The sequence below is a fragment of the Oncorhynchus tshawytscha genome, linkage group LG11, assembly GCF_018296145.1.
Source record: "Oncorhynchus tshawytscha isolate Ot180627B linkage group LG11, Otsh_v2.0, whole genome shotgun sequence".
NCBI lineage: Eukaryota > Metazoa > Chordata > Actinopteri > Salmoniformes > Salmonidae > Oncorhynchus > Oncorhynchus tshawytscha.
The window spans coordinates 32,421,349-32,443,393 of NC_056439.1; the positions used below are offsets into that span (position 1 = coordinate 32,421,349).

Here is a 22,045-nt window from a genome sequence, read left to right on the forward strand (position 1 = left end):
TAAACCAAGTGGCATAGTTAAAGTGGCTAGTGATACATGTATTACATAAGGATGCAGTCGATGATATAGAGTACAGTATCAACGTATGCATATGAGAAGAACAATGTAGGGTAAGTAACATTATATAAGGTAGCATTGTTTAAAGTGGCTAGTGATATATTTACATCATTTCCCATCAATTCCCATGATTAAAGTGGCTGGAGTAGAGTCAGTGTCATTGACAGTGTGTTGGCAGTAGCCACTCAATGTTAGTGGTGGCTGTTTAACAGTGGCGGAGATCTTTGTGGGCTATACTCGGCCTTGTCTCAGGATGGTAAGTTGGTGGTTGAAGATATCCCGCTAGTGGGGTGGGGGCTGTGCTTTGGCAAAGTGGGTGGGGTTATATCCTGCCTGATTGGCCCTGTCCGGGGGTATCGTCGGACGGGGCCACAGTGTCTCCCGACCCCTCCTGTCTCAGCCTTCAGTATTTATGCTGCAATAGTTTATGTGTCGGGGGGCTAGGGTCTATGTTTATGTGTTGGGGGGCTAGGGTCAATCTGTTACTTATCCTGTGTCCTGTGTGAATTTAAGTATGCTCCCTCTAAATCTCTCTCTCGCTCTCTTTCTCTCTTCTCTAGTGGGACCTGAGCCCTAGGACCATGCCTCAGGACTACCTGTCCCCAGTCCACCTGGTCGTGCTGCTGCTCCAGTTTCAACTGTTCTGCCTGCAGCTATGGAACTCTGACCTGTTCACCAGATGTGCTACCTTGTCCCGGACCTGTTGTTTTCGACTATCTCTCTCTACCGCACCTGCTGTCTCTAACTCTGAATGATCGGCAATGAAAAGCCAATTGACATTTACTCCTGAGGTGCTGACCTGTTGCACCCTCTACAACCACTGTGATTATTATTATTTAACCCTGCTGGTCATCTCTAAATATTTGAACATCTTGGCCATGTTCTGTTATAATCTCCACCCGGCACAGCCAGAAGAGGACTGGCCACCCCTCAGAGCCTGGTTCCTTTCTAGATTTCCCAGTTTTCTGCCTTTCTAGGGAGTTTTTCCTAGCCACCATGCTTCTACATATGCATTGATTGCTGTTTGAGGTTTTAGGCTGGGTTTCTGTGTAGCACTTTGTGACATTGGCTGATGTAAAAAGGGCTTTATAAATAAATTTGATTGATTGATTGACAATGTAGACCACTATATGGATAAATGCATCAGAAAATCAAAAGTAGTGACAGGTCTAGATAAATCCAAAGCAAATTAGTAGAAACCCCTGCCTTTGGAACCCTCTTTTTGAGGAAAGAGTTGAATAACAGTTGAAGATACTGGTACATTATGTAGGTACTGTTTTCATCATTCCACATACCTGCCAAGAAGAAAGGAGTATCTGGTCAGTGTTTAATTCATAATGTGACAGGTGTCACAATAACAACACTGAACAAAAATATAAATGCAACATGTTTAATGAGCGGAAATAAAAGATCCCAGAAATGTTCCATATGCACAAAAAGCATTTGAGACTGGGACGGAGGTTCACCTTCCAACAAGACAATGACGCAAAGCATACTGCTAAAGCAACACTCAAGTGGTTTAAGGGGAAACATTTAAATGTCTTGGAATGGCCTAGTCAAAGCCCAGATCTCAATTCAATTGAGAATCTGTGGTATGACTTAAAGATTGCTGTACACCAGCGGAACACATCCAACTTGAAGGAGCTGGAGCAGTTTTAATTTGAAGGAGCTGGAGCAGTTTTAACTTGAAGGAGCTGGAGCAGTTTTGCCTTGAAGAATGGGTAAAAATCCCAGTGACTAGATGTGCCAAGCTTATAGAGACATACCCCAAGAGACTTTCAGCTGTAATTGTTGCAAAAGGTGGCAACAAAATAGGAAAAATTCCAAGAGGGGTGAATACTATTGCAAGCCACTGAATATAAGGTCTATATTGCCTGTTTTGAAGGTGCATTACTTGAGAGGGAGATTGGAATGCTGACCTTGTCCAAGAGGCAACAGAGAAATGGAGAAGAGGAGTGTATAGGAAGATTTTGCTAACTGTTTGTGAGGTATGGTCTCCAGCTTGTCATTCCGTACATGTTTAATATATACTGAACAAAATAAAAGTAACATGCAACAATTTCAAAGATTTTACTGAGTCACAGTTCCTATGAGGAAATCAGACCATTTAACTAAATTCATTAGGTCCTATGAGGAAATCAGACCATTTAACTAAATTCATTAGGTCCTAATCTATGGATTTTGCATGACTGGGAATACAGATATGCATCCATTGTTCACTGATACCTTTAACAAACAAATGGGCCTCACAATGGGCCTCAGGATCTCATCATGGTAATCCTGTGTATTCAAATGCAATGTGTTTGCAATTGTGTTTGTCTGTAGCTTATGCCTGCATGCTGACCACACCACTCACATCGCAAAATAAATGTACACATAAATCATTGCACCCACACTGCTTGCGCGTTTCAACGAGGGTCTGGGTAGCCAGGCGCTAAAATAGGACTTGGGTCTATTTGTGACACATGATGCGCCGCAAGTCCTGCCTCTCCCATCTCCTCATTGGTTTTGAAGAGCATATATCCATGTGGGTGATTGAAAGATGAACTGAGGTCCACACTCCACTCCAGTTGGCAGTGGTAATGCACCTCAAAGTTAGTTGCCAACCGCCATATAAAGTCCAAAGAAGAAGCCTGAAGGTGTGATTACTAGAAACAAACTCAGTCTACCCTTTTATCTGTGGATTCATTATTGGAGTAGATGATGCATTTCAGGTAAAATAACAACCCAATGTTTATATCCCAGGACAAATTAGCTAGCAGCAAAATTGCCATAAATGTTTAATGCTTTTAAACCTGTCCCCAAATTAATATAGTTGGTTCAGAGTTCGTTTTGATATTTCAACCTGCGTGTCCTGATCGTGTCTGGTGTGGGTGGACAAAATCAACATGCGCACAAGTCCCGCCTCTCCCATCTCCTCATTGGTTTTTAGGAGCAAGGTCCATAGAGAAATGGTTTGTTGACATTGGTATGGAAGAACTTGACTGGCCTGCACAGAGCTATGACCTCAACCCAATCGAACACCTTTGGGATGAATTGGAACGCCGACTGCGAGCAGGCCTAATCACCAAAAAATCAGTGCCCAACCTCACTAATGCTCTTGTGGCTGAATGGAAGCAAGTCCCTGCAGCAATGTTCCAACAACTAGTGGAAAGCCTTCACAGAAGAGTGGAGGCTATTATAGCAGCTAATGCCAATAATTTTAGAATGAGATGTTTGAAGTGTCCACATACTTTTGGTCATATAGTGTATATGCTTTCAGTTCAGAGGGTTATGTTGCACTTAGGTTAACACCAATGCTTTCACATAGAGCCAGCCATTACTGTAACAAACATATGCACCCCAAAAGCTTTGATCAGGATATTAATTGGCTGAGACCAAGCTCTATACTTGGCTACTTCCTGGTACCATGACACAAATGAGGCAGAGCTGTAGAAATGTAACATACCGTAATGCAAATGAGACTCTTTATTGTGAAAACCTTTCAGGAAAGCTTAACAAACAGAAACACATACTGTATAGTACAAAACTGAAACTTATTTTCAGTTGCCTTATATTTTAGCAGCACAATTCATGATCTTTGGAAACATGCACAACACAGACATTTGAGGTACAAACATTTTTGGAAATTACGTGTGGGCGGCTATAATCAAATTTAGAACATGATTAGGTGCATACAGCGCTACACAACACAGAAATGACACACACTCAAAATGATCTTCCTTTACAGAGATTGGTACATAACATTTTACTTTAAAAAAGGGACAATCCAAGTCACACATACAGAAATATTTAGAATCTGTTAGTATCTACAAGTCTGTGATTGTCCACCAAGATCAACCCATCACCTGACAACCTGCTAACTAAATAGGGATTTGGCAATGTAAATATTGAACCAATTTTACATAAGAGCTTTTTGTGCCAGGGATGGCTTTTATTTGTCAATAAGACAGGCGGTAACCATTTGCTTTAGGATTGGACTCAGAGAAACATCTAATACACTTTCATCAACATAATTGCTCATTCCAATCACAATATGCAGAAAAATAATGGAATTGTTGTACAGAAATATTGTTTAAGATACTGCATTTGGATCATCATACAATTCAAGTTGACGTTTAAAAAAAAAAGTTTGGCAAAAAATTGACATACATGAAGTACACACCAACATTATATGATATCAAACAATGTGTAGACACAAAAAGAAAACCTCCCAGTTCTATGGAGCACCTCTCCTGCTTAAGCTTTTGACCAAGCAAATCCATCTTTCTATCAGTGTTCCCTGATTGCTGCCACCACTGAAATTGTGTCTGAATAAAAATCTATACTATATATAGAATATATATCTTGAAAATATGGGCAATTTGCCTTAACTCACTGCACAAAACTTTTAAACACACCAGAACATGGCACAAACATAAAGCTTCATAAAATCTTGCTCACAGTAAAACACATGAAAAAAAAGTGCTCCATAATTCTCTAGTCCTCTCACATTTTAAATGTAGCCTTAGAGCGAGCAACACCAGCTGATTGTGATAAAAAATATATGCACCTATAATTAACCCTAAATTATTCTATGGAATCAAAAATAGATATCAATTATTTGAAGCGAAGTCATACATTCATATGCAATAGTGGACTGGATCCTCAGGCACTGTAATACACCCTGTAGTACAGAGTCTTATTTCGCCATAGTGAGTAGGAGTTATCAAACTTCAGAAGGTAAGTGCCCTCGCCTGGATACTCATGACTACCACCTTGCACTGCCATGTGACTGTCCTGACGATACACAGGTAAGATTTCCCCTAGGTTGGAGTTGGCCAATGATTTGGACCCCTTCTCAACATCCCCTGTGTTGACAGGTCCTGCAGGAGACAACAAATAGTCTTCAAGACAACAACCTCAAATTACAGATCTGAGATCAGTTATCAAACACATTCCAAGATTTTCAGATTATGAAACATAAAAAAAAATGTGTTGTACCTAAACACATTTCAAACCAAAAGAGGAGATGCTTACTGACCTTCTAGCTCATCTTCCTCATCTTCATCATCACTGGATTCGCTGATGTGGACCGTGATGGCCCGGCTGGTAACAGGGGTCCAGTCAAAGTAGATTCCAAAGCCTATGTCATAGCTATCTGTGGCAAACTCCCAGCACACCCGCTTTCCCTCAGGGACAGTTGGCACATGTACTGTCATAATGTCTCCTCTGTACACTGCCACCACACTGTCCTTCTCCAGTCGCAGCTTGGCCTTAAGCTCCTTCATTGCCATGGACGTCCACGTGGAAGGAGGCTTTAGCGGGGGCATTTGGACTAGAGCACAACCATAGATTATATGTGAGGACAACATAGGAACCAAACCTGAGCAGAGTGTTCAAAATGTGTGTGATAGTAGAGTATCACACAATTAGAGATGCTTTGTCAAATGTACATTTTCAGCATGATTTTTATTTTATCAGTAAGTTGCGATACAAACATCAGACTCCAGAACATGGATGAAAGATATGAGTTATCTTAAGTGTCAGGAATTGTGAAACACTAGTGCGTCACCTTTTCTCTCTCCAGGGTTTTGACTATTCCCACTTTGGCTGTTCTCCTCAACATCTCCCCCCATGGCCTGCTGCCCACCAGGAGCCTCCTGATTAACCTGAAAACACACACATGCAACAAGTCTATAGGTGCTTGCAGTATATTCATTATTGCCAATTAATTTCACTGCCATGTAATTTTTTAGGCAGACATGATGTTTACCTCAGCTGGCTGGTTGGACCCCTCTGTGTCATTCCTTACATCCATATCAGGGTTGCTTATTGGGTGGTTGGAGTTATTTGAGAGATCTGTGCTCTGGAGCCTATACACAGACAGATGACAATTCTAATAAAACTTTTAAACACAAGTCAACATACAATGCTTTGTGAGGCATAATTTATTTTTTTTATTAACTGGCAAAGCATTAAATATTCAACATTTTTGTAATGTATTTCAATTGCATTTAGTTATATCACATGTTTCAGGAATGAAGTACAGTAGCTAAAAAGCTAAATATCAGAGTAGGAATATCAGCAACAGGTGAGTTACCTGTCTAGAGGGTTGGTCTCCCAGTTTTTCGACGTTATCCCGGGGAAAGAGGAAACCGACAACGCTGTCAATCTGGATTGAAGCTCCGATGTAGCCTCTAATTTCTCCATCGCTAAAATGAATGCATAAACACTTTTCAGTCTCGCTCTAGGGATGCGTTCGTAAATTCACTCTGGCTCTCGTCTGTGTGCCAGAGCGCAGAATAACTGACGAATTTACGAACGCTCAACATCCGTTGAATATGTCCAGTGTCAGTAAACATCAGCAAAAAAAATGCGCCATAAAAATGTTTCTAGCAGCAGTTACAGTCAACAACGCTCTGAATAACCAGCTCTGCTAGGGCGAGTAAAATGGTCAGAGTGATGCGTTCTCTCATCTGTGTCTGGAAGTAGTTAGCAAGCTAGCCAGTTAATTTGTGAACGCGGAGGGCACATTGAGCCCACCCTGGCACTCCACATAGAATTTAGGAACGCACCCTAAATCGCGTACTGTATTCCCTCCTCCCTATTGTCTTCAGCACTAAAATGCAGGTTACCATCATATTAGAGGAGAATGTCTGGAAGGCATTCAGATCATGCATCAAAGAAAAACAAATACAGAATGAAACAAACAAAACCAAGACTGTTCTCTGGGCGGCGGCCGGTTTTGACCAGCAGAAGTGACTTTTCGTAACAGGATAGGATAACATACACAGCAGGTTATGATAATTAGGTTAAGGTTAGGAAAAGCGTTAGCTAAAATTGTCCCCGACGCGACTCAGAACATACAGCTACAACCAGGTCTGCCCTGAGAACGGTTTCCACTAATACGATGCTGCCTAGCTAACGTCAAAATCCGACTAATGCGCGCGCGGTTACAAAATTACATTGCTAGCTATCTTTTTTTGGTCACATAATTTCAACATTTGTAACCAATTTGGTTGCTAGTAGCAAGCTGCGGAGCAATGACTGCGCCCTGCTGAGCTGGACGTATGCTAGCTAGCTAGTATAGCTTTCGTGAAAATTGCTAGCTAGCTGGTCGGATGATCTTCTGACATTCTTTGACACATTGTCACTTGTCAACAAGTTGTAAATAAAAAACCTACCTCAGATAATCATGTGATAATGAGTTGTTGGATTCCTGCTTGGCTAGTTTCAAGGTTTTCTCCGGAAATGTAGCTAACGTTATCTGTCAACTCCGTTCAGACTGCGCAGAAACATCCCCGTAGGGAAAATAACATATTTTTGGTACTTCCGTAATTTAACGAGTATTAGCGGAATTTGACGATGTTAATCACGTGATTAACAGCATGTGATTAACATCGCACCTGCGGCTACAGTAATATTACCGTGACTGACACTTCAAAATGTCAATTACACTCAGGGATAATACTAAGATTTTGTTGAGGGGAAAACTTTTCGTGTCCAGACAAAGCCACGTCAACTAGTCCTACAGCTTGATGATTATGATGATGAACACTGAATAAAGCAGTGGAGAAAAAATTGCCTGGTGTTGATTGATGATGGATGGATAGATATGTGGATGGTCCCCATCCTTATTCCTATGCCCTGATGATAACCTGAGATTGTTATACATTTTGAAGGGTACATTAATTGATCTGATAAAAAATATACTCAATCCCTTTATTTTATTCTGTTACAGTTTGAGAGTAAATCAACATCACACAAAATCAGATTTTTTTACAATGACTTGGTGTTATGACAGACAGAGTTCCATCTTTGGGTTTTCCAGGCTCTTTCTTTCCCTTCAGTGGATCCACCATTACTGAATTGTATAGAGCAGAGAGACAACCCTGCATACTGTTATTTCTTGATATGAAGCATGATAATGGTGTCTCCTTAGACTGAACATCAACTAAATTAATCCAGGGGAAAGACCTTGACAACATGGGAGACAAATTAAAAAGTATGGTTAGTTAGCCTAATCATTCATTTGTGTTAAAAAATATATATATATATGTTTGTCTTTCTATTCCTGTGTGTTTGAGTTTCAACACAGGTTACATTAAATATGTAAGTAAGAAAAACCCTTTGTACAAAATGTGTGCTAAATGAAAACTCACTCATCTGGTGTCAGGGAAGATGCATAGGAGGAATGGACAAAATTGTTCAGGATGAATGCCACAGTGCCTGGACCTTTTAACTGGAACAGCTCATTGATCAGCCCAAGAGCTTCAGTGGATCCCACATTTGCCGCGGTGCACATGTTCAAGAGACTGTACAACAACCCAAACAGCCACTTTGGATCCAGACAGAGCCCACCTCAATATGAAAATGTATCAGATATCTTATCTTGTATGTCTCAATACATCATCAGACATTTACATCTCGTACAGTAAATATGCAGTAAGTGTTCACACCAAGAATTACCTACCTCTCATGGCAAGAGGACAGGATGCATCTATTACTTCTGGGTCTTTCAAAGCCGCGGTCACATGACCTCGGGAAAGCCACATGTTGACAGAGTCACAAGCCACAAACTCATACTGTGGTTTGAGAATGAAGCTGTGACCAAGAAGCTGTGCCAATCTTTAAAAAAACGCAACATAATATAAAATCCAGCGGGTGTGGATGGAGTAATACAAAGATATGAGTTTTTGAGGACATTTTTTGGGGACAATGATTTGAATAGCAGGTAATATTTCTTCAAATCAGATCAGATTTTATTTGTCACATACACATAGTTAGCAGATGTTAATGCGAGTGCCAATAACACAAGTGCCAATAACACAAGTGCCAATAACACAAGGGTTTAGGGGATTTTAATACATTTGTTTTTACCTGTTTAAAGGTACGGCAGAGAGGAAGCTGTACACCAGACAGTGCTTTGGTAGGTGGGATTGGAGCTCTGCACACACCTTGGGTAGGTGAGAGGGAAGGCAACAGAGGAACAGCACATCTGCCCAGGCCACCAATCGCTGGTTGTCAAAGTAACACATGATACCCCTCTTCACAAATTCCTCTGTTATTTAAAAGATGAAAATACATTACATTCAATACATTGTTATATTTGTAGTTCATGCCAATTGTTCCTTTCATTTTATTTTTCAATTACCTAGAGTTTCAGGCCTCCTTGAGGAAATGTTGATTTGTGATGGTTTTAGGCCATTCTTTTCAAGAAGCACTTGGACCAGCTGTTTTCCAATGTGTCCCCCTCCAAGCACACCAACAGTCAGACCTTTTCCTTTTTTAGATATATTTGATGGCAGTAAAACCATATCTATGTCTTCAATTTGTCTTGGTAGGCCAATGCTTTCTCAACAAAAAATAAAATGGATTTTACTGTTAGACTATCTCATATATACAGTACCAGACAAAAGTTTGAACACACCTACTCATTCAAAGGTTTTTCTTTATTTTTACTATTTTCTACATTGTAGAATAATAGTGAAGACATAAAAACTATGAAATTACACGTATGGAATCAAGTAGTAAGTGTTAAACAAATCAAAGTGTTAAACAAATCAAAATATATTTTAGATTAGATTTTTCGAAGTAGCCACCCTTTGCCTTGATGACAGTTTTACAAACTCTTCGCATTCTCTCAACCAGCTTCATGAGGAATGCTTTTCCAACAGTCTTGAAGGAGTTCCCATATATGCTGAGCACTTCTTGGCTGCTTTTCCTTCACTCTGCGATCCAACTCATCCCAAACCATCTCAATTGGGTTGAGGTTGGGTGATTGTGGATGCCAGGTCATCTGATGCAGCACTTCATCACTCTCCTTCTTGGACAAATAGCCCTTACAAAGCCTGGAGGTGTGTTGGGTCATTATCCTGTTGAAAAACAAATGATAGTTCCACTAAATGCAAACCAGATGAGATGGCGTATTACTGCAGAATTCTGTGGTAGTCATGCTGGTTAAGTGTACCTTGAATTCTAAATAAATCACAGAAAGTGTCACCAACAAAGCACCCCCACAACATCACACCTCTTCCTCTATGCTGTATGGTGGGAACCACACATGTGGAGATCATCCATTCACATACTCTGGCTCTCACGAAGACAGCGGTTGGAATCAAAAATCTCCAATTTGGACTCATCAGATCAAAGGACAGATTTCCACCGGTCAAATGTCCATTGCTAGTGTTTCTTGGCCCAAGCAAGTCTCTTCTTATTATTATCTTTTACCAAATGGGGATATCTTCTGTATACCACACTACCTTGTCACAATTCAACTGATTGGCTCAAAACACATTAAGGAAATAAATTCCACAAAATGAACTTATAACAAGGCACACTTGTTAATTGAAATGCATTCCAGGTGACTACCTCATGAAGCTGGTTGAGAACACCAAGAGTGTGCAAACCTGTCATCAAGGCAAAGGCTGGCTATTTGAAGAATCTCAAATATAAATATATTTTGATTTATGTAACACTTTTTTTGGTTACATAGTTTCATAGTTTGTGTTCACTATTATTCTACAATGTAGAAAAAAGTTTAAATTTAAAAGTAAAATAAAAAACCTTGAATGAGTAAGTGTCCAAACTTTTGACTGGTACTGTGTATATATATACACAGTTGAAGTCGGAAGTTTACATACACCTTAGCCAAATACATTTAAACTCAGTTTGTCACAATTCCTGACATTTAATCCAAGTAAAAATTCCCTGTCATAGGTCAGTTAGTATCACCACTATTTTAAGAATGTGAAATGTCAGAATAATAGGAGAGAATTATTTATTTCAGCTTTTATTACTTTCATCACATTCCCAGTGGGTCAGATGTTTACATACACTCATTTAGTATTTGGTAGCATTACCTATAAATTGTTTAACTTGGGTCAAACGTTTCGGGTAGCCTTCCACAAGCTTCCCACAGTAAGTTGGATAAATGTTGGTATATTCCTCCTGACAGAGCTGGTGTAACGGAGTCAGGTTTGTAGGCCTCCTTGCTCGCACACGCTTTTTCAGTTCTGCCCACAAATTATCTATGGGATTGAGGTCAGGGCTTTGTGATGACCACTCCAATACCTTGACTTTGTAGTCCTTAAGCCATTTGCCACAACTTTGTATGCCTGGGGTCATTGTCCATTTGGAAGACCAAGCTTCAACTTCCTGACTGATGTCTTAAGATGTTGCTTCAATATTTCCACATAATTTTCCTACCTCATGATGCCATCTATTTTGTGAAGTGCATCAGTCACTCCTGCAGCAAAGCACCCCCACAACATGATGCTGCCACCCCTGTGCTTAACGGTTGGGATGGTGTTCTTCGGCTTGCAAGCGTCCCCCTCTTTCCTCCGAATATAACAATAGTCATTATGGCCAAACATTTCTATTTTTGTTTCATCAGACCAGAGGACCACATTTCTCCAAAAAGTATGATCTTTGTCCCCATGTGCAGTTGCAAACCGTAGTCTGGCTTTTTTATGGCGGTTTTGGAGCAGTGGCTTCTTCCTTGCTGAACAGCCTTTCAGGTTATGTCGATATCGGACTCGTTTTACTGATGATAGAGATACTTTTGTGCCTGTTTCTTCCAGCATCTTCACAAGGTCCTTTGCTGTTGTTCTGGGATTGATTTGCACTTTTCACACCAAAGCACGTTTATCTCTAGGAGACAGAACGTGTCTCTTTCCTGAGGGTTATGACAGCTGTGTGGTTGTCATAACCACACAGGCATTTGGAAATTGCTCCCAAGGATGAACCAGACTTCTGGAGGTCTACAATGCTTTTTCTGAGGTCTTGGCTGATTTCTTTTGATTTTCCCATAATGTCAAGCAAAGAGGCACTGAGTTTGAAGGTTGGCCTTGAAATACATCCACAGGTTCACCTCCAATTGACTCAGATTATGTCAATTAGCATATCAGAAGCTTCTAAAGCCATGACATAATTTTCTGTAATTTTCCAAGCTGTTTAAAGACAAGTCAATTTAGTGTATGTAAATTATGACACGCTGGAATTGTGATACAGTAAATTATAAGCAAAATAATCTGTCTGTCAACAATTGTTGGGAAAATGACTTGTGTCATGCACAAAGTAGATGTTCTAACCGACTGGCCAAAACTATAGTTTGTTAACAAGAAATCTGTGGAGTGGTTGAAAAACGAGTTTTAATGACTCCAACCTAAGTGTATGTAAACTTCCGACTTCAACTGTGTATATAATATATATAATTATTTTCTAAGTAGGTCTAACAAAATGATTGCCTAGACATAGTGGTCGCCAACTGGTCGATCTTCAAGGCATTCATAATCAATCACCAAATATTTCTGTAGAAAAGCCAAAGAACGATAAAGGCTTGCTCTCCTTTTCAAAAATCATGTTGAGATGTTATGGTAGGTGCAGTTGATTCAAAAGTCCTGCGCACCGGGTAGAAAGTGTTCCCATGAAACAAACTCCACCTACCCGGCAGACCAGTCGAATCTGTAACTAAATCGAGTGCACCTATGCTCTGCCCAATCGGATAGCTCAAATCACCGTGGCTACATAGCTTCCATGACCACATTGGGGTTTAATAGGCTACTAGCCTACGTAAGATTTAATAACTTTTATAACCATGACCACAGAGAGACTGTCAACGAATACAGCAAAGAGCTGCTGTTTTTATGAGTGAGTTCATGTTTATATTCAGCACTGTCACTGTTTTTATTCAACACTATTACAAAACGCCCTTCTCCGTACTTCCGCTCGGGCTGCAGCTGCAATGAATGAGTAGCCAAGTTTCGATAGCCCTGCGTTTTATTATTATTAGCATCTCGACGTGTCGATTTTAATGTTAAGGAATATTTAACTTTCACTGGTCATAGGAACAACATGAATTTGTGCATGAGGCAGATGCGGTGCAACTCGAGTTTTGCCATCAGGTGGAAGACGGTGTCCTCTCTCTCTGGTCAGTCTCACCGGAGGAAAGGAGAGAGGTGAGAAGCGGTTGGGAAAAATCTTTTGAAAGGTCATCCAACTCGGAATTCCAAGTCGGACACTCGGGCATCTTTCTAGAGCTTCGACTTTTCGACCTGAAGATCACCGACGTCGTGATTTGATGTCGTTGACCATCAGATGCAGGTACCATAAATCCAGTAAAATAAAAAAGCGAATTATTTCAATTCACGCTTCACAGTGCCTCACTGTGCTTACACGTATCTATTTTGGTATCACAGCTCGAGAATTTAAATATATGGTCTGATTAACAATATTGGCAGGCCAATCATATAGCCAATATGCTGTGATAATGTATTAGGCCTACTACCCAAACCTTATTCTTACAAAACTGTGTGTGTGAGGTTAATGTAAAAATAACAAAAAATCTGAGCAGTAGAGCGCAGCAGGTGCGAAGGTGATCTTGACTCAGACAAGGTTGGTGACCACTGGCCTAGAGTGATGTACTGTATTGTGTGGGATATTGTTTTGTGAGTTTCCAAGCATACCTCAATGAATATGCAAGTTTGCACAAGAATGCTGCATGTACACATCCACATACAGCCAATCCATTAGCGCGTGCACGAAGGAATATGAATTCTTTTTCATTTTCACTTAATCCACACTCGAAGCCAAGGCTGTTAAGATTTACAGTGAAGTCCAACATCATCGGAAAAGTTCTGCAGAGTGGAGGATAACATCAATATTTCAGTGTTTACTCGACACATTGTATGACATTACAGTGTAATGTTACAATATTGTATCATTATTTACAGAACGGTATGCGAGTGCAAACTTACCAACTCTGTCCTGTTTGTTGCTTCCCCACTGTTTCTATGGTAACCAACCTGTGGGTGCCTCCACTGATGAGCATTATAAACGGAATAACGTTTGGCTTCTCGAGGCAAGATATTTCAGTGGACATTACATCGTTTATTTCCCCTTTTAAAGAATATCACATGATTTTAATACAAATTGTGAAGATCAACTGTACAGTTATGTACAATAAACAATTCTCTTATCACATACATTACAATTCCCATTACATTAACAGTTAGACATTTTTGTATTGAACCACTGTCCAAAACAACTCAGGGTTGTAGAGCATATTTAAAGGCTGCATCACAATTATATCAGCCATCTCCAAAATAAGCACAGATGCCTACAAACAATATTGCAAACATGGGCATGATATTTAAGACTAAGTACCAGACAGCACAAGAGGATTTAGGGAAAAGTATAGTGACATTTATGTGAAATGTGTAATATAGATGGGCACAGACTGCTTCTCAATTTTATATTTATAAAATGTCAACCATTTTACTGGTCACAGTTACAACGTCAGTTGTAATTGAAAATGCAGATCTATACATTTTAACCACAACACTGAGAATATATTTTAGGATGCTGTCTGCAAGAAATGTTACATAGAATAGTTAGTTATAAAGCCTACACATATACATGGTACACTGTATAAAATGTTATGGGACATACACTTCAATAGCTTACAGCATCTCGTTGAGATATTAGTGTTATTTGACACAAATTAGGATAAGCAAATGTTGAATATGACAAACTATAGATGTGCTGTACTCATCTCTGTACCATGTTAGGATATGATGCACTACCGTTACCATTATGGAAAGATTATCGACATTGAAAACAAGCCAGTCCTATCCTATAGCCAAGGTAATCAATTATGATCTACAGTATGGCACAGTGACCTCTGACTCTGCACACTAGCTGCTCCTACGGGTCCCTTTGTCTAACATATGGTAGTACAACAGTATAATATTACCATGAAGGCACTGCAAGAGAAAATGTGATATAAAAGGTAACACAAGCTGATTCACACTAGCTCCAACCGCCACAAGTCTAATTGTGTTTCATTTACACCAGCACTGACTTTTCAGCGACACTCCATTTTACCTCAAATAATTACATCTGCAGAACCAGATCCTTCCAGCTTGTAATACTCATTGGGCCTTGCAACAGTTGAGGGATGTTTTCTTTGAAGGAAAATACACTGCCCTCATTCTGAACAACCATCAGTTCAGTCATTGGAAAGCCGTCGGCCATCACTCCTCCCCTTGCCACCATTTCTGGGATTCTTCCTGGCGTGAATCTGGTTCCTCATGCCCCCCAGCACATTGGAGGTGGCCTCAGTGGCCATGATGAGAGGCTTGACCACAGATATGGGGGGGGGGGCTGTCGAAGGACCCCACCCACTGCCCCGGTCATTCCACGCTGCTCACGCGTGGCCGTGTCATAGATGGTCAGAGAAGTGTCAGTGATTCCCTGTGAGGAACACGAATATTGAGCATGCTTTATTACAGTCATGACAGGTGACTTCATCCTGTATTCAATCTTGTAGTGCGTAACACCAAGCAGCACTACAAAAAAATGAGATGCAAAATGTTAGCATCATGCAAGTTAACTCTTTTACAACACTAAGCGTTGGCTACACCTTCCCGGAGATCAACTGGCTGATGGGACAATCTGTAATGAGAGAACTGTTTTATTCTGTCTCCCTCATCAGATCCTGGAGATACCATGTCATAGGCCATCTCTGCTGCTGCCTGCAAACAAATAGTTTTGCATTACATGGAGCCTGATAAATTTGTAACACACAAGTTGAAAAGAGATGCAGGACAGTTACAACCTATACATGTATTTATTTTATTTTTTTCAACCGCACCATGCGGTTGGTAAGTTCCAGAGCAGCCATAGCTGTGGAGGTTCCAAAGGAGGCAGTACCACGCTGCAATCGCAATACAACCCGACCATCCTTCCGGTACTGCTCTATCGGGAGCCACACCAGGTCCCTAAATCCCTGGACTGAACACGAGGTGGAAAAGGAAAAGTGTTATCATTTGGTTAATGCAAAAACGGCTGATTAGATCAGGATTTCTGATTTGACTTTGGTTTATTAAGACATCTACACATTAACATACTCTCAGATATACACTGGGTGTACAAAACATTCGACCAGTGGTCGAAAATGGGCCTTTGACGAAAGAGGACAAAGGAGACTGCCACGAATTGTGCAGAGCAACTGATGGGCTACAGTTAGTAAACTGTTAGGCCAGTACAAAATTGTTGCCCAAAGACCAATAAAAGAATGCACAACTCGTCATACCTTGACACGAATGGGGTATGGCAGCTGACGACCTTAGTTTCACTTCTTTCAGCAAAAAAACAAGAAACTGTAGTTGTAATGGGCTAAGGAACGAAGACACTGGCGAATTGGAAAAACTTTGCCTGGTCTGATGAATCCTGATTCCTGCTGTTTCACACTAATAGGAGGACTAGGGTATGGAGAATGAGTACATGCATCCTTCATGCCACATGTGAACATTGCAGGCTGGTGGAGATGGTGTGAGGTTTGTTTTCATGGCACACATTGGTCCCCTTGATAAAAGTGGAGCAATGTTTGAATGCCACATGATATCGGAACATCATTGCCAATCCGGTGCATCTCTTCATGGCAGCGGTTTATCCACCTGCGAATAACAAAAAATTCAGAAGGATAATGCCACAATGCTAGGATTGTCAAGGAATGGTTCCACGAACATGACAGTGAATTCAGCTTACTGCAGTGGCCTGCCCAGTCACCAGATCTCAATCCAATTGAGCTGTGGGATGAGATAGAACAAGCAAGTCGGAGGGGAGATCCGCTACCAGCCAACTTGACAACTGTGGAAAGCATTGGAGTCAACATGGGCCAGCACCCCTGTGGAACACTTTCAACACCTTGTAGAGTCCATGCCTCAACAAATTGAGGCTGTTCTGAGGGAAAAGGGAGGTGCAACTCAATATCAGGAAGGTGTTCCTAATGTTTTGTACACTCAGTCTATGTATAACAATAGTCTTTAGGTTGAACCAAAAGCTTAGACTCATTTCCATTGTGGACCAATTGGCCAAAACAAGCATGCCCTTAGTCATAATATATTGTGTGGTTCTGAGAGGCTTAGACAGAATCTTCTTGCAAAAAAAAAACAGTAATTTTAGGAACAGGCAAAATACTGTCTGATTTAATAGGTAAATACATTACAGTGCTTCAAAACCAGTTTATCAACTTACACATGTCCTACTTACCCAACTGTACCAGCGAGTGGATAGGTCCCACGCCACCCAACAGTCCTGGCAGCTGGTTCTTTTTGATGTCGTTCAGACACTCATTTATTGCATAGGAAAAGAGCTTGTCCACTCCCAACAGTCTGGAAGAAAACCAAGACTGTTCTTATGGTTTCGGCATACTGTATTTTTTATACTAGACATAGCAGATTGTGTGTCATCATTTAACATCAGGAATAACCCAATTAAGTGTTGGTACGTCCTGTCATAACAAATCATACTAATATGAAGGGACTGTACTGATTAAACCTACCCTTGTCTGTAGCATAATCTCCTTAGTTTCAGCTCGGAGCAATTCAACTGTGTCAACCCAATCACAGTCTCAGCAAATGTTCACTGAAACAGAGGAGCAGTGCAAGAAACATCAACAAAATATTCTACTGTGAGAGTAAGAAATGCACATTCTTCATAAATGGAGCTTCTGCATTTGAATACTGTACATCAGCGCTGGTTAACCAAAATATTGCACAATATGTAGGCTGCACAACACCAGTTGTCAAGTCTGTCAACACTGGAATCCGTTTGTATACAGTATGTTTTTTAGAGATTATTGAAACGTGTTTTCCATGGTAATCCAGACGAATAGGAACTTCAGAGGTAAACCAAAACTGAGGGAAATCAAACAAATATTTCATAATTTGCTAGCAAAACTCAAAACACTTCATTATTTGTGTGTAGAACACATATAGTAAGATGAAGATAAGTTATGCCTTAACCCAAATGACATCATTTGCCTGTCCACCTCTACAGAGTAAGGGACACCTACCTGAAGAAGATGGGCTGGTCAGTGAAGGATGATGCAGTGGCAGCCTCAGCTTCCCCAGTGTTGCTGTTACTGGATAAGGTGAGGCCGTTGATGCTGCAGCGGCTCTGGGCAGGCACAGAGAGAAGTCCTGAGTCCTGGCTCCCACCTCCATGTTTAGTGAAGCTGCCGGACACCTCTGGGGCAGATGGCTTCTTCATTGAAACGCACAGGGCTGCAGACCAACAAATGCATCATCGAGGGTCAACATTTTGCTCAGAGACAAAATCATGAAATGATTCAAATCTACTCAATATGCTACATTGTTCATAATGTACAAGCCTCTAGCCAAGGATCTTTTACCTTCTTGATCAGGTGGAGAAAATATCTCAACTTCAGGAGCAAGGTTGGAAAATAAGTCTTTCAAGAAAAACAATGCATCCTACAAGAAAATAAAAAAGCCAAGGTAATTTCAAAGGGATCATTAGTATAACTGAAAATGTGTTAAATGAGAGTATGTGAAAGCATTACATTTCCATGCCTTGAAATCTTTTGGAAACCTCAGAAAGAGGTATGATTAACTGGATAAAACCAGCACGTTTGTCTCTGGCTCACCTGATCGATGTTGAGACGAAGGGGCATGAGTGAGATTCGCAGACAGCATTCCAGGGGTGCTTGACCTGTCTCTGGACACATGTGCAGAGCCTGAACTGTTAGCTGCAAGAAAACAAAGAAAAATATATAATATTTAGCAAATGTTTTTATCCAAAGTGACTTAGTCACACGTGCATACATTTTAAAGTAGGAGTGGTTTTGGGATTAAAACCCACTATCCTGGCGTTGCTGGAGCCATGTTCTACCAACTGAGCTACAGAGAACCACAAACAAACACATTCAGCATAACCATGCCTTAACCACTATCATGTCTTTAATGTGACCACAATCACATGGACATTACTCTACATCAATCAAATGCATTTATAAAGCCCTTCTTACATCAGCTGATGTCACAAAGTGCTGTACAGAAACCCAGCATAAAACCTCAAACCGCAAGCAATGCAGGTGTAGAAGCACGGTGGCTAGGAAAAACTCCTTTGAAAGGCCAGAACCTAGGAAGAAACTTAGAGGAACCAGGCTATGAGGGGTGGCCAATCCTCTTCTGGCTGTGCCAGGTGAAGATTATAACAGAACATGGTCAAGATGTTCAAATGTTCATAGATGACCAGCAGGGTCAAATAATAATAATCACAGTGGTTGTCAAGGGTGCAACAGGTCAGCACCTCAGGAGTAAATGTCAGTTGGCTTTTCATAGCCAATCATTCAGTCTCTCTCTATATGCATAATGTCTCTCACCATGTTGGAGTGGGCAGTGTGGGGCATCTCCTTGCTGGAGTAGAGGTACAGGAACTTGTTCATCTGGGAGATGGCCAGTCTGTCTCTGATCTCCAGGTCCTGGATGATGAACAACTGCCGGGACTTTAGGCTGGTCCTGTGTGGGGTACACCTTCAACATATCCCAAACATTAACAAAGAACACTTGATCATCTGTTGCACCTTTTGACCATTACTCTACATCCTTTTCTTTCTTTCCCCATCCTGTCATTTGACACAATCTCAGTTCAATCACATCTCCTAGTATTGTTGTTGTAATAAAGAACAGTTGAACAGTCCAAAGCACAAACACACTCACCCCCGACTTCTAGCAGGAGAGGAGGTGAAAGTAGCGCTCCCAAAGTCCTTCCCTCCGTAGAGGTGCCAGATGACAGAGATCTGATGAGGTAGCGCACCTCTGGGACGGGGAACTTCAGGGCTCCCCTGCTGGAGTCGCTGCTGTCCAGGGGCTGGCCAAAGTGGTTGTCTTTGATTTCAATGGAGTCTGGGATCAACTTATTCACCACTGGATCCTCGTCCCGATCCTGAGACAATAAACACACCTTTCACACCAATGCAATAGACAGACTAAATGTACTAGTTATCCAACATGCTGAGGCTTGGAGCCTCCGGCTGGCCAGACATAAACAACATTTTAACTCAGCAGACAGCAGAGTCCATATCCTCACAACAGTATTTAGAATCACAGTTAAGTTCGGTTTTAGTGCCATTGAGTGCGGTTTTAGTGTCTGTGGTGGTATCTAGACAGCTACAAAAAATACAGAAACTCTAGCTAGATAGAGTATCTCATGATAAGCTGTAGACCACACTACCTCAGACGAGAAAAAACCTTGAGGCTTCCTTAGATATCGTGCACCAGCTGTTGTTTACAGAAATGGGCCCCAGCCCCGTGTCTTACCAGAGGCTGCTGTTCTATCCTGCCGATAGAGTGAATAACCCGCCAGCTGTATGTTCTTAATGTCGTCATTCAGCCACGACTCAGTGAAACATAAGATTTTACCGTTTTAATGTCCCGTTGGTAGGATATATGTGCTTTCAGTTCATCCCATTTATTTTCCAGCGATTGAACGTTAGCTAGCAGGACGGAAGGCATGGGCAGATTAACCACTCGTCGCCTGATCCTCACAAGGCACCCTGATCTCTTTCGCCGAAAACTGGAGAGCCACAAACCTGGAGAGATAGAGGACACATATGAGATCGAGAACATCTTGATGGGTTGCATCACCACCTGGTATGGCAACTGCTCAGTCTCCGACCGCAAGGCACGACAGAGGGTAGAGCGAACGGCCCAGTACATCACGGGGGCCAAGCTTCTTGCCATCCAGGACCTCTATACCAGGCGGTGTCCGGGAAAGGCCCTAAAAATGATCAACGACTCCAGCCACCCTAGTCATAGACTGTTCTCTCTGCTACTGCACGGCAAGCGGTACCAGAGCGCCAAGTCTAGGGCCAAGAGGCTTCTAAACAGCTTCTACCCCCAAGCCATAAGACTCCTGAACATCTAGTCAAATGGCTACCCAGACTATTTGCATTGCCCCCACCCCCTATTTACACCACTGCTACGCTCTGTTGTCATCTATGCATAGTCACTTTAATAACTCTACCTACATGTACACACTACCTAAAATAACCGGTACCTCTCCTGTATATAGTCTCGCTATTGTTATTTCACTGCTGCTCTTTAATTACTTGTTACTTTTATCTCTTATTCTTAAATTTATTTTAAACTGCATTGTTGGTTAGGGCTTGTAAGTAAGCATTTCACTAAGGTCTACATCGGTTGTATTCGGCGCATGTGACTAATAAAATTTGATTTGACATATGCAAAATGAGGTTGAATCAGTCAAGTTACTAAGGAGGTAAAGGAGATTCAAAAATATTAACAGACAATGTCAATAAGATCACCTGATGTGGTCGTAGGGGCAGGCTTCATCAAAAGCTGCCCTAAACTGGATGAGTCCGTCTGCATGGAGCTGGTGAGAGCAGACCATCCTAAAGAAGTCAGCAGCCATGGGGAGAAGGGGGCTGGGGGCAGGGGGTCAATGTGGAGAACACATACAGCCAGGTTCCCCAGTGTCAGCCTGAAGATCAGCTCTGGCCTGGACTCATCACTGTGGGCTTTGGTTGGGTGGGCTGACACACAAGACAAAATGTGTGAATTAATGACTTGTAAACATAAACACTACCATGACATTTCTGTTTTCTCCAGCGTCAAACAATGTTAGATTAAGAAGTTACTGTCTGAATAGGAATACTGACTCAAACAGCTTTCTTCCATTAAAAAAGAATGTTTATCCATCTGCTCAATTTATTCTAAATGGTAGTGAGTGAGAGTGCATGATGCTGGTTCTTAGGCCCAATTCTGATCTTTTTTCCACCGATTTTTCTTTTGAACAATCACATCAGAACTTTCACATCAGCTCTTTTTCAGATCTGATTGGTCAAAACACCAATCAGTGAAAAAAAATATCACAATTGGGCTGCCTGTGTGAATGTGTGAAAGGAAATATTCATAGCCTGTTATACATTAAAAAGTATTAGTAAGTTCATAGTATGTGAGGATCTTAAAACATCTAAGGTTAAAAAGATGCATTCAGTATTGATAACATTCATATAATTGTGTTAAAGTTAAAATCTGTCAAAGGGTACGAATTGTGAGAGTAATGTGTAAACGTTATATTGATTACTTTATTTTGTGGTGCCTAAAAGTGTTCATCTGTGATCTACGTAATGCTCTTAATCTATGAGCCGGAGATCGATTGCTCTGGTCTCCACCCA

At 41.1% G+C, this 22,045-nt stretch overlaps 3 protein-coding genes across 4 annotated transcripts in view; all 3 read right to left on the reverse strand.

Moving 5' to 3' along the window:
• Positions 1-3,507: 3,507 nt before the first annotated feature.
• Positions 3,508-7,374, reverse strand: LOC112233178 (protein TMED8-like). Its single transcript, XM_024400622.2, has 6 exons — positions 7,224-7,374; positions 6,140-6,251; positions 5,813-5,912; positions 5,612-5,708; positions 5,081-5,374; positions 3,508-4,922 (listed from the first exon to the last, which is right to left on the reverse strand). Exons 2-6 carry the CDS (start codon positions 6,247-6,249, stop codon positions 4,705-4,707), a joined length of 819 nt encoding a protein of 272 aa, XP_024256390.1. The 5' UTR covers positions 6,250-6,251; positions 7,224-7,374; the 3' UTR covers positions 3,508-4,704.
• Positions 7,375-7,516: 142 nt separating this feature from the next.
• Positions 7,517-9,476, reverse strand: noxred1 (NADP-dependent oxidoreductase domain containing 1). 2 transcript variants are annotated; one of them, XM_024400620.2, is made up of 5 exons: positions 9,194-9,476; positions 8,920-9,100; positions 8,513-8,667; positions 8,202-8,400; positions 7,517-8,016 (listed from the first exon to the last, which is right to left on the reverse strand). In XM_024400620.2, exons 1-5 carry the CDS (start codon positions 9,354-9,356, stop codon positions 7,809-7,811), a joined length of 906 nt encoding a protein of 301 aa, XP_024256388.1. In that variant the 5' UTR covers positions 9,357-9,476; the 3' UTR covers positions 7,517-7,808. The 2 variants fall into 2 exon arrangements, with proteins under 2 accessions (XP_024256388.1, XP_024256389.1); XM_024400621.2 differs by lacking the exon at positions 7,517-8,016 and having other exon boundaries at positions 8,033-8,400.
• A 4,430-nt stretch (positions 9,477-13,906) lies between these two features.
• LOC112233179 (autophagy-related protein 2 homolog B) overlaps positions 13,907-22,045 on the reverse strand; it is a 32,626-nt gene continuing 24,487 nt past the window's right edge. Inside the window, 16 exon segments of the mRNA XM_042330423.1 lie at positions 13,907-15,118; positions 15,121-15,190; positions 15,193-15,321; positions 15,459-15,575; positions 15,665-15,834; positions 17,095-17,216; positions 17,387-17,454; positions 17,574-17,580; positions 17,900-18,110; positions 18,239-18,317; positions 18,491-18,592; positions 19,229-19,382; positions 19,566-19,647; positions 19,650-19,791; positions 20,268-20,579; positions 21,156-21,400. Coding sequence (XP_042186357.1) covers positions 15,075-15,118; positions 15,121-15,190; positions 15,193-15,321; positions 15,459-15,575; positions 15,665-15,834; positions 17,095-17,216; positions 17,387-17,454; positions 17,574-17,580; positions 17,900-18,110; positions 18,239-18,317; positions 18,491-18,592; positions 19,229-19,382; positions 19,566-19,647; positions 19,650-19,791; positions 20,268-20,579; positions 21,156-21,400 — 2,054 coding nt within the window. The 3' untranslated portion in view covers positions 13,907-15,074.

Excerpts from the sequence above, each read along its gene's own strand:
- noxred1 (XM_024400620.2), bottom strand. The coding sequence starts at position 9,356 with ATGGTTTTACTGCCATCAAATATATCTAAAAAAGGAAAAGGTCTGACT. Across the intron at positions 8,401-8,512 it reads CTGTCCTCTTGCCATGAGAG|GTGGGCTCTGTCTGGATCCA; the intron begins GTAGGTAATTCT and ends TTTCATATTGAG. Across the intron at positions 8,017-8,201 it reads TCTTCCCTGACACCAGATGA|GTCTTTCCCCTGGATTAATT; the intron begins GTGAGTTTTCAT and ends CATGTTGTCAAG.
- LOC112233178 (XM_024400622.2), bottom strand. The coding sequence starts at position 6,249 with ATGGAGAAATTAGAGGCTACATCGGAGCTTCAATCCAGATTGACAGCG. Across the intron at positions 5,709-5,812 it reads GGTCCAACCAGCCAGCTGAG|GTTAATCAGGAGGCTCCTGG; the intron begins GTAAACATCATG and ends GTGTGTTTTCAG. Across the intron at positions 4,923-5,080 it reads TGAGGAAGATGAGCTAGAAG|GACCTGTCAACACAGGGGAT; the intron begins GTCAGTAAGCAT and ends TGTCTCCTGCAG.